At 42.3% G+C, this 12,300-nt stretch overlaps 1 protein-coding gene across 1 annotated transcript; it reads left to right on the forward strand.

Moving 5' to 3' along the window:
- The first annotated feature begins 5,259 nt into the window (after positions 1-5,259).
- On the forward strand, positions 5,260-7,035 carry LOC125553991 (peroxidase 2-like). Its single transcript, XM_048717625.2, has 2 exons — positions 5,260-5,875; positions 5,979-7,035. The coding sequence occupies exons 1-2, from the start codon at positions 5,339-5,341 to the stop codon at positions 6,768-6,770; spliced, it is 1,329 nt and encodes a 442-aa protein (XP_048573582.2). The 5' UTR covers positions 5,260-5,338; the 3' UTR covers positions 6,771-7,035.
- The last annotated feature ends 5,265 nt before the right edge of the window (positions 7,036-12,300 follow it).

Here is a 12,300-nt window from a genome sequence, read left to right on the forward strand (position 1 = left end):
ATGCATTCACTCAACCGCCCCAACAGCAGCATGCATCCCGCGCTTCCTCACGCGTTTTCAATGGCCAACAATATTACTGTGCCAAAATGGCATGAATGCTTCATGCCTTTGGGACCTCTACAAGGTAGGAACTGTCCGGTTATGTCCAAACCTGGGGTAGGTCCACAGGAAAACCAATATGCGTGCAAGAGTGCATGCAGCTTCCACTTGATCTCGAGCTGAGTGACAACCAAAATATACGGTAGGCCTCTCCTTTTTGTACCATGAAGTTCAGGTCCTTCAATCTGATGGTGATAATGGAACCCCAGCCCCTCTCTTTGTTGCGCCCTCTTCGAAAAACGGCACACCGATTTACGAGACCCACTGCCACACACGATCAAAATAGGTAATAGTTATTGGTTCTCAGGAATCGCAATTATAGTTAACCGCGGAAGGCGATGCCGTCTAGTGCATGTTGCCATGCAAAATTGGGAGACAAAAAGAATATGCTTGTCGCGACACATGGTTGTCTTATACTACTCGGCAAAACAGCAAACTTGACCAACTTTTGCAAGGAGCTTCTAGCTAGTGTTTTACTCGCCAAGGCACCAAAGATAGACTACGAATAATAATAGATGGACAAACTAAACGAGATTCTTGATTGATTTCTAGTGTCTCTGCCAACAAGGTTTGCTCGCCGATGAGTAACTAGGTCAAACAATGCACGGCTAGTGACTGGTTCTCTACAAAAATATGACCTGGTACGATGTTTCAATTTCGTTGCAATAGTAGAGAAATACGTCATGTTACTGCAACTTATAACGTTTATGCGATGGAAACCTGTTCTGCACCTATTCCACGTAATATCACTATCTAAGAAACTAACAAAGAAGACACCATGTTTGGTGACACTGATTTAAAACATGTCTCTAATGACATATCAGAGACGTGTTTACACCTATGAGTCTCTAATATATTTATCTGGTCTTCAATATAGTCAAATTGCGATGCAGACGTGGCTCAGCAAGACGAGTCTGCAAGAACCAAACCAATTAGTTTCAGTTACAATAGTATTTGTTGATTGGCATTTAAAATACTATAGAGGCAGAATCTGTACAGGGAAAGTGGATAAAGTTGTAGTGTTTTCTTTGATCTTTTCTTCAAGTGCTTATACTCTAAATTTGGTTAGGGATTATGGGGGTTACACATTTTTGAACTTGGTTTCCTTGCTGTCAGTTTTTCAGTGTAGTTCAGTTCTGAATCTGTTACACTTAAGAGGCCTAACTACTCCATATCACTATGGGAGTTACAAATTTTCAGGAATTTCATCAAGTTAAGAATGATCCAGGGTAGTTAAAGCCATTGTTCTGGCTTGTGAACTGAAATGTGAGGTTATAGCAAGCATGTCTCACTATATATATATATATATATATATATATATATATATATATATATATATATATATATATATATATTGCCCACTCCACTATTCACATGCAAAACAGCACAAGTGCATTTTTAGATGATAATGAAGGCCTTAATAATTTATGAGGTATGCTCGTATTCATTTGAAGCCTTGATGATTAAGACCTTCATTATCATCTAAAAATGCACTTGTGCTGTTTTGCATGTGAATAGTGGAGTGGGCAATGCAAAGCGCCATTGTTAGTTGGAGTCATTTTTTTTAATTCAATTCTTCCTAGAGTTTCCATGAAAACACGGCAAAGAATGTTGGGAGCTTGAATGATAACAAAACCTAAAGCTTCATATGTCCTAGATATGATTTCCATGAAAAACAAGATGAATGAACTATATTGGCAACATTCTCGCTTGGCACGTAAGAAGGTTCGATGCACCTCTGCGTTGTCCAACATCCCTTTTGGTACGCATTCACACATACCATGAATAGAGAACGGCAAATCAAATCCTGCCATAAGATTAGCCTTCATGCATGTTCAACTAATGTAGATCGTTTCATACAGTGTTAAACAATCCCATCTCTCCTAAAAAAAATCCCATCTTTTCGTTTTTCATAAGCTCACTTACATGAATTCTTCCCAATAAAAACGACCCCACTGAAATAAATTCTTCCACTTTTCTCTCATCCAAAGGTAACCCTATTTGGAGACAGCACATGAAAGATTTCGATCTGGGAGTAAGCTAGCGTGGTTGTGAATTGTCACAAAACAAGATCTCAGGTTGCGAGACAACATGAGAAGCAAATGTTGAACACCTTTATCTTTGTGATATTCAGTAATTAAACGATGAGCATATCCTTCGTGATGTTCAGTAATTAAACACGAAGACTCAGCTTCAGTCGTCTGAACTTTGCACACCTTCACCCGAATATTATAGTTTTGGCCACCTAAGAAATTGTATGGCTGAAGCACAGAAGAGATTGACCCAACAGGCCTTGGACAGGTGCGTCTAATAGCGAACTATGTCTCTATATCTATGAGCTGTTCAGGATACAAGCCCAGGTAATGCAGTGCAGAATATCTGTTCGCGTAAAATAAGTGTTACCACTGAAAGGAATATGTGTTCACAAGTACTCCCTTCGTGCTAAAATAAGTGTCTCAACTTTGTATCAATTTTGCACAACTACCCTAAGTCACAGAGGGGGTTGATTAGATGACTCGCACAGGGACACGGATTTTTGGCACATGCGGCCACGCAATGCCGAAATAACATGCGTCCGTGCGCTCGTCATGATTGATACTTATTATTGTCCTGTTCGCAATACCTTGCACATTAATCGCTAGCGTCCGTGGATACGTCATGCTATACACCCGGAGTGGATCAGACGACATTTATGTTTGTATGGATACAACCTTGACAGCTACCGCGCCACAACCACTGTTCTCGAGATGGCATAACTGCTCCTGACGACATATTGTTTTATTGCACTTCTGGACTTCACGTTTGGCCAATTGGTCCGCCCTTGAATGTTTGTAATATTATAACATCTTCATCGTAACAAAATTTGTCAGTTCCAAGGAAAACAGAACGGTTATCCAGCGAGGTTTTTAGTTTGGCCTTTTCTAATGTAAAATGTATTTTTTATTTTTAAAAATACTAACTAAGAATGTGTACATTTTAAAAAAAATCTACATCCTAAATTTTAAAAACTTCACGAATTAAAAACAACAAAAATTATAAAAATGTTCTCAAATTTTGAAATATTCTTGAATTTTCAAAATATTCATAAATTTTATTAAATAAAAACATGGTCCACTAATTTTAGAAAATTCAAGAACTACAAAATGTTCATGATTTTTTTAAAAAATATTTACCAATCTAGAAAAATATTCACGCATATAATTCATGAATTTGACAATTGTTCACTTCTAAAACATATTCAGATGTTTGGAAAATGTTAAAAAATAGTTCATGATTTTAGAAGTGAGGAAAATAAAGTTTAGAAGGAAAAAAAGAAAGAAAATGAAAAGGACAAAGAAAAATGAAGAAGGAAAAAGGGGTAAACCAACAGAGAAATTACAAAAAAGGACGAAAGATTCCCTAAATCAGAAGAATCTTCACGGGGTGTGTGTTGATCAACAATATGCAAGAACTAGGAATAGCAATTGCAGTGTGTTAGTACTCCTTCTGGTCGTTTTTACTCCGCGTATAAGATTTGTATCAAGTCAAACTTTGTAAACTTTGAGCAAATTTAGATAAAAAATATCAACATCTACAGTACCAAATGCATATAATATGAAATTAATTTTCATAATGAATCTGATGATAAGTATTTATTAGGTATTGTGAATGTTGATACCTTTTTCTAAAAGTTTGGTCAAACTAGAGGTACTTTTACTAAGAGAAAACTTATATGCAGACTAAAGGTTTTTTACTCCGCATATAAGATTTGTCTCAAGTCAAACTTTGTAAAGTTTGAGCAAATTTATATTAAAAAATATCAACATCTACAGTACCGAATGCATATAATGTGAAATTAATTTTCATAATGAATCTGATGATAAGTATTTATTAGGTATTGTCAATATTGATACCTTTTTCTAAAAGTTTGGTCAAACTAGAGGTACTTTTACTAAGAGAAAACTTATATGCAGACTAAAGGTGAGTATCGTACCAAGCTGAATGCTAAACTCACAAGCTAGCTCCCTCCGTCTCCAAATAGATGGTGTATAAACCAAGTCAAAAAGTCAATGATTTCTAAATCTGACCGAGCCTATATGTAAATAAATGAAGATAAATATTACCAGAATAATATCAGTATATCCACCATTGGATATATTTTCATAATGTATTTATTCAACAATGTAGTTGTTAATAATTTCTTCTATATATTTATCAAATTTTAAAATAACTGATTTTCAACTGAATTTAAATGTCATTATCTATTTAGAGACGAAGGAGTACGTCAGTAAGTACTGTAGGGGAGGGACGTCATGCAAAAGTCTTTCTGCCTCTGCACTTTCAAAAAAGAAATTTTTTCATAAAAGCACTTTCAAAAAATTCTTTCTACCTCTTCCCGTGGAAGAAAACTACAGTCAAACGTGTCCATACGGTAGGATACAGACACGCCATTAGCAGTTTAGCATTACAACAAACTGTATTACGACCAAGTCCGCACATGCATGATCAAAGTTGACCCGCGCAATACCCAACGTGCTAATCCTCTCCAATGATCACCCTCGCGGTAAACGACGCACTGACATCATGCTCATTCCCCAGTTGAGCTAATCATCGGCTTGTCGTCCGGTATAATGGATGTACCAAGTTGTCAAATTGCTTGAACGAGCAAGCTGTTAACTGTTGGTCTATTACTACTAGATGGCAACTTGATTAGTAGTTGAGCTTTGACATTCCGGGCGTGTGTTAGTTGCGGCCCGTCCATGACAGCAGTTCACCGCAGATCCAGAGTGTACGTGCTCATCCAGGAAAACGTGTGTGCAGTCGATCGGCAGTTTCCCATTCTCCCGCATTGCCCTGCCTTGGGCTAAATACTACTACCACACCACCACCACCACCACTACTAATCTAATTCGCTTCAATAATCACCCTTGCAGTACACGATGCAATAACAAAACATTCCCCGATTAGTCATGGCCTTGTCGCCCAGTCTAATCTCTAATGCGCTGGACCAGCGGCTGCTCAACTAACATCGCGGTAAGAATGTCAACTGCTTGAGCTGTATCTCCATTGTGCTCCCCACGTTCGCTTCCCACTTGCCACTTCCGGCAACATTCCTCCCACGTTTGTCATCCAGAGATCAGGCTCTCCCCCTTGGAGCTAGCTTGCTATAAATTGCAGGCAGAGCAGCGTGTATTCTCATCAGTCCACCCAAGCTGATCACGACAAACACCAGGAACAGCCCCCCGAGCTAGCGACGACCATGGCCAAGCTTGCCGCCGCCCTGACCCTCATCGCGCTGCTCGGCTGCGCGGTGCGTACCTGCCAAGCAGAGTACGGGAATCCCACCTCTGTTCCGTCCATACCGAGCATAACTAGTCCCCCGCCGCCATACACCCCGACTACACCTAGTCCTCCCCCACCATACACCCCGAGCACACCTAGCCCTCCACCGCCCGCCCCAGCTACCCCAAGTCCTCCACCACCATACACCCCGACTACACCAAGCCCTCCACCGCCCACCCCAGCTACCCCAAGTCCTCCGCCGCCATACACCCCGAGCACACCTAGCCCTCCACCACCCGCCCCAGCTACCCCAAGTCCTCCGCCCCCGTACACCCCGAACACACCTAGCCCTCCACCGCCCACGCCTAGCTCACCCATCAAAGGACTCGCGTTTGACTACTACAAGAAGTCATGCCCTCGCGCGGAAGACATCGTGAGAGAAGTTGTGCGTGATGCCAGCGCCGGTATTAAGGCTGGACTCATCCGTCTCTTCTTCCATGACTGCTTCGTCAGGGTAAGATTTTTTAACACTGGAACCTTCACATATATAAATGTTTGTTGTGTCATGAAATATATGTAGGCTGATGTCCGTGTGGTGTTTAATGGTTTATTTGTAGGGTTGTGATGCCTCCGTGCTTCTAGATCAAGTGGACCCCAACAGCCCACCAGAGAAGTTGGGCGTCCCGAACCTGAGCCTGCGTGGCTTCGAGGTGATCGATGCCGCCAAGGCTAGAATCGAGAAGGAGTGTGGGAGCGACATCGTCTCATGCGCTGATGTCCTGGCCTTCGCTGGGCGTGATGCCACCTACTTTCTTAGCAACAAGAAGGTCTACTTCAACATGACAGCTGGCCGTTATGATGGACGTGTGTCTTTCATGAATGAAACACTCCCCAACCTGCCACCACCCTTCGGCACCGTGGACCAGCTCAAGGCCAACTTCGCCTCCAAGGGGCTGACTGCCGACGAGATGGTTACCCTCTCTGGTGCACACACCGTCGGAATCTCCCATTGCTCATCCTTCAACTCATCCTTCTCCGACCGCCTCAACCCAAGCACCTCCGACATGGACCCCACGCTAATGAGCTCTCTCCGGGAGCAATGCAAGTCAGACAATGGGACTGACAACACAGTGGTGCAGGACATCAAGACCCCTAACAAGGTCGACAACAAGTACTATAAGAATGTCCTTAGCCATGAGGTGCTCTTTGATTCAGATGCCGCGCTCATGACGGCAGATGATACAAGTGCAGCGGTGCGTGCCAATGCCAAGGACAATGATGTGTGGGAGGAGAAGTTCAAGGCAGCCATGGTAAGGATGGGCTCTATCGAAGTCAAGACCAGGGCCGATTTTTTCGATGGTGCCACTGTTGAGATCAGGAGGAACTGTCGCATCGTCAACTCATACTAAACTTGTTGATCTTATCACATCATCGCAAGTTTTTCAACCAGTTGAGATTGAGAATAAGCTCGTGCTTTCTCGGGTTTCCATTGATGTTTATTTTGATTACCTTTGTAATGTTATTATTTTCCCCTCTTGTTGTATTTATTATTTCATTTTATTGTGTTGTGGCATTTTGTTTTTCAACTTCGCCTTATGAAAGTTGTTGTACAAGAATTTGCTCCTGTAATTCTTTGTTACTTATATTAACATCATAATTATCTTGCCGTGTTCCTATGTCTTTCTATTGTTTCCAAATAAAACTATTATTTGATCAACCTATTCTTTTAATTATCTAAGGGCTTCTTAGCTTATAAAATTCAGAATTGCTATAACTAAATAGTTGATTCTTGCTAAGCAATTTTGTCCGCATACCAGCACAATATGCAAACCATGCATGGAAAAGGCCCACTACAACATGCAACCATCCATTTAAACAAGCTTTTTCTTCTCAAAAAATTTTTAAACAAACTTTTCATACTATTATGCTAATTATATTCAAAACTTTTTTACAACTATATAATAATCAAGTACAATAAATCATATGTATTTTTTGTTTCATTTCTCATATTATTAATCTACATATTCATGTTCCACAAACCAACTCCCAATGAAGTAAATGCAACCAATTCTTGCATTAATGCATGGGGCATTATCTCTTATAACTAAGTAGATGATCTCCAATAACCACTAGTAGAAAAAGGCACATTTGTCCCGGTTCCAGAGGCCCATTTGTCCTGGTTCTGGAACCGGGACTAAAGGGTCGGCCTAAAGCCCAACCGGTTCGCTTACGCACCGGGACAGATGGGGCTCCACGTGGTCGCTGCGGCGAGCTCAGGCAGGAGGGCCTTTAGTCCCGGTTGGTAACACCAACCGGGACAAAAAAGCATCCACGCGTCAGCAGTTCAGGGGCTGGGGTTTTGTTTTTTTAAAGGGGGGGGGGGGTTGGAGGGTTAATTTAGGGGTTTCATATATTGTGTTAGCTAGCTAATAGAGAGAAGTGACCTCTCTTATCTCCGTGCTTGGTCGACGCTACGTATTATACGTATAGAGAGAACTCGCAACACACTAGCTAGTAAGCAAATGAAGGAAACCATTAAGTACACAAGATCGTCATGAACATATACAGAGAGAAGTGATCGACCTCCTCCTTCTCCGAGAGATTGATCGAACAGCAAGTTTACGTATATCTATCCGACACTACTAGCTACTTATATACAATATAAGATCTCTTACAATCCCTAACATCTGAAGTCAAGTTACACATGGTATTCTCCGACTTTATTGATGATGTGGTCAAGAAAGAATCCCACAATTTTCTCTTGAATTGCTTTTATGCGATCCTGTGGTAGGAGATCATCCCGCATCTGCCAGATCTAAATCGAAGAAGAAGGTCAATACATGTGTATGAATGAAACTCAACACAAATGATGGTAATAAAATAAAATTGTGAATAATTTTGCTTACACACTTCATATTGTTTTTCAGAGTAGCCCCGCTTATTCTTGGTCGTCTCGTTGTAGATGAACTCGCAAACGTAGTATCCACAGAAATCATTCCTGGGTTCCTGCCACAAGCACTTTACGAGAAATAAAGGTCAATCAAACTGATAAGCAAGCATGCTACATGGTATTGATGAAACTAGCTAGAATCAATGGGAGATGCGCGGAACTAGGTAGTAGTACTTACTTTCGGGTGTTTAAATTTCAGCTCGGTAGGCAGTCCCGGAGAAATTGCGGTGAACTCTTTCCAAACCTTGCCAGACAAAGAAAATAATTACTTGATATCATGAAATGAACAAAGTGGCCGATATAGTGCGATAATGATCGATTGAACTTACTTCTGGAGCATCTCAGTCGTGTTCGCATACTCCTGGGGATCTTTTCGTCTCGAGTCTAATACGGTTACTAGTCGCTGCTCAAGCTTAATCTCTAAGAGAATAAAGTGGTAGCTGCGCACGCATGCATAACTGAAAGAACATGCGGTGCCCCCATGTTTGGTTTTGGTAATTGATGACAATCTCTATGGACTAATGGTTGCCTTGAGTTATATTTGAAGGTTTTGTCCATAGGCTTTTCTTGGAGTACATGTGTTGGTTTCAAGGAGAGTTTGTGTTGACCAAGGTGCTATTAAGGAATTATCCAAAGCTTGGTCATGTGAGAGTTGAGCTTATTGCAAGCATGTCTTGAAGAATAAGATTGTGTGATCATTCATGTTTACCTTCAAGACATCATCCAAATGAAGAGAGTTGGAAAGATTCAAGGTTGATCAAGACTAAGTCAAGAGTGAATCAACTTGATCAACTCACAAAGCGTAGAAGATGTACCGAGAGGGATCAAGTGATCCCATGGTTTGGTAAGCATTGTCCATTGTGCTTTGTGTACTAACCCATGGCCTATGTGAGAGTTCTACGTGGGGTTAGGTACGTGTTCATGGGCTTGTGTCAAGAGGAAGATATCACTCAACCCATGGAGAGGATGACATCAAGTGGTGATCGTCATCAAGATTGCCGTGTGCAAGTTCAAGTGGATGATCGCGAAGAGATCAAGTGCTTGAAGCTTGCCATCCATTGTTGTGACAATGGACTTGTGAAGATGTGCCGAAGAGTGGCTCACCCATAGTGGACTATGGGGGAGCAATCATCTAGTCTTCATCGAGCCAACACAATTAAGAAAGGTGGTCCAACTTGAGGGAGTCAAGATCGTCATCATCTAGCTCAAGTGGACCATGTGCAAGGCAAAGGTTTGCCCTTGATAGGTTTTCTATTTTATCGGTCTCATGATGGTAGTTTGGAGACCGGGTTATAGGATCGTTTGCCGTACTATCAAGGGGGGCTCTCAAGTTGGTAGCTTGATCGTATTATTAGTAGAGAGCTCAAACCATTGCATCCTTGCATCATCTTTCTTGGTTCTTGTTTGTTTCTCTTTGTGAGTCTTAGAGCTTATGGTCATCTTGATGACAAGCTTGAGTTCATCGAAAACGGAGTTCGCATGCGTCTTCTATGATGTTTTCGGTGTTGTAGGTTTTACCGGTCTTTTCCGAGGAAGGGTTCTCACCATTTTATTATGGGCCTTTTCTCATTTGCTTCTTATTGATATTTCTTTGAAGATTGTGTTAGCCCTTGTCGCTAGCTTTCCAACAAACTTGGTTTCATCGAATTCGGAGTCCGTTTGCAAAAGTTGTGGCAGTTTTGGTGTTCTGAAAAGGCTGCAGCGGTACTACCGCGAATTGGAGCGGACGTAATTTTTTACTACCGCTCCAGAGCAGTACTACCGCGGCTCCTACAGCGGTAGTACCACTCCGGACCAAAAACTCGTCCCAAGTCTTGCGGTGGTAGGCCCGGATGTATTTTTTTAGTACCGCTCGCAAGCAGTAGTACCGCTACCATTTGCGGTAGTACCGTGAGGACGAGCGGTAGTACCGCTCCGGCGGTTCTTCTAGCCTTTTGCCTCCTCGCTGTTGTTTTTCAAAGGGGTACTTCCGCCCTAGTGGTAGTACCGCTCCTTGGAGTGGTAGTACCGCTCTGTGCGGGCTGTGAGCATAACGGTTGGATTTTTCCCCACCTATAAAAGGGGGTCTTCTTCCCCAATGAACCTTATCCTTTTAGCTCGTGTTCTTCCCCCATTGTTGACCTTCTTCGAGCTTTCTAACTCTCAATCCCTCCAATGATTCTTGCTAGTTCTTGAGGGAAAAGAGAGAGGAGATCTAGATCCACGTTTCCACCAATCACTTTCTCCTCTTTGTGAGGGGAACCCCTTGGATCTAGATCTTGGAGTTCTTGGTGTTCTCCTTCTTGTTCTTCCTCTCATTTTCCTCCCTAGCATTAGTTGCTTCGGTGGGATTTGAGAGAGAAGGACTTGGGCACTCCGTGTGCCCTTGCCATTGCATTTGGTGCATCGGTTTGAGTTCTCCACGGTGATACGTGGAAGTGAAGTTTGAGAAGCTTATTACTCTTGGGTGTTTGGGCACCTTAGAGCTTGTTCCTCTTGGGTGCCTTGGCGCCCTAGACGGTTGGTGTTGTTCGGAGCTCAATCATTGTGGTGTAAAGCTCCGGGCAAGCGTCGGGGTCTCCAATTAGGCTGCGGAGATCGCCCCGAGCAATTTGACGGGTACCGGTGACTGCCCCCAAGGGTTGCCAAAGTGTACGGGTTCAGTGACCGCCCCCAAGGGTTGCCATTTGTACGGGTTCGGTGACCGCCCTCAAGGGTCCCTTAGTGGAATCACAGCATCTTGCATTGTGCGAGGGCATGAGGAGATTACGGTGGCCCTAGTGGCTTCTTGGGGAGCATTGTGCCTCCACACCGCTCCAAACGGAGATTAGCATCCGCAAGGGTGTGAACTTCGGGATACATCGTCGTCTCCGCGTGCCTCGGTTATCTCTTACCCGAGCCCTTTACTTATGCACTTTACTTTGTGATAACCATATTGTTCTTTGTCATATATCTTGGTATCTCATAGTTGCTTATCTTGCTTAGCATAAGTTGTTGGTGCACATAGGTGAGCCTAGTTGTTTTAGGTTTTATGCTTGGCAAATTAACCGCTAGGTTTATTCCACATTTGTTCAAGCCTAAACCGTAATTATTTTAAAGCGCCTATTCACCCCCCTTTAGGTGAAATCCATGATCTTTCAATTGGTATCAGAGCCTCGTCTCTCTTTGTTAGGCTTAACCGCCTAGAGAGTAAAGATGTCGACTAGGGGATTAGGATTCTCTCACACTCTTAGTTTCGATGGCACAAATTTTGATGTTTGGGTAATTCACATGCTTAATCTCTTTAGGGTCATGGACCCAAATTTAGAGCGAATTTTAGATATGGGTTTTTCTCCTCCAAAGGATCCTCAAAGATTATCTTTAGAGGATGAGAAAAACTCTTATCTCAATGCTCAAGCTTCTAATGTGCTTTTCGATGCTTTGAGCAATGTAGTTATATTTCAACTCATGCCGTTCCGGGATGCTCATGAGTTGTGGACAAAGCTTCAAGATAAATATGGCGTGTCCATGTGTTTGTGGGGATGATTGTTCTCCCTCCACATCTGGCCGTATAGTCTTCTCAACTTCTTCTACTTCACCTACATGTGGCTTGCCACAAGGTAATGATATGGTGAGTAGTGTTGGTCATTGCAATGATGATAGTATGTTTATTGTGGATGATCCTTCATCACTATCTTATTGCAATTCTCCTTCTTTGGGCTTTAACACTTCGAGCACTCCAAATGTTTCACATGCTTGTGTTGATAGTCCTTGCATATCATGTAGAAATTGCTTGACTAAATCCCATGATGATATGTTTACTATGTCTTGTTGCCATGATAAAAATGCATATATGTCCTTGAATTGTTGTGCTAACAATGTAGAGGAAACCCAACACCCCATGGAACAAGATGTGGTCTTGAATGGTGCTTCAACGGATCCTTCATCATCATCTATTGTATTTTGCCTTATGGCCAAGGCTTCAAAGGTATCTCCCACTTTGAATCCCAATATATCTTGTGATGATGGCA

The sequence above is a fragment of the Triticum urartu genome, chromosome 6A (assembly GCF_056163025.1).
Source record: "Triticum urartu cultivar PI428250 chromosome 6A, HENAU_Tu73, whole genome shotgun sequence".
Lineage (NCBI taxonomy): Eukaryota > Viridiplantae > Streptophyta > Magnoliopsida > Poales > Poaceae > Triticum > Triticum urartu.

Excerpts from the sequence above, each read along its gene's own strand:
- LOC125553991 (XM_048717625.2), top strand. The coding sequence starts at position 5,339 with ATGGCCAAGCTTGCCGCCGCCCTGACCCTCATCGCGCTGCTCGGCTGC. Across the intron at positions 5,876-5,978 it reads TCCATGACTGCTTCGTCAGG|GGTTGTGATGCCTCCGTGCT; the intron begins GTAAGATTTTTT and ends GTTTATTTGTAG.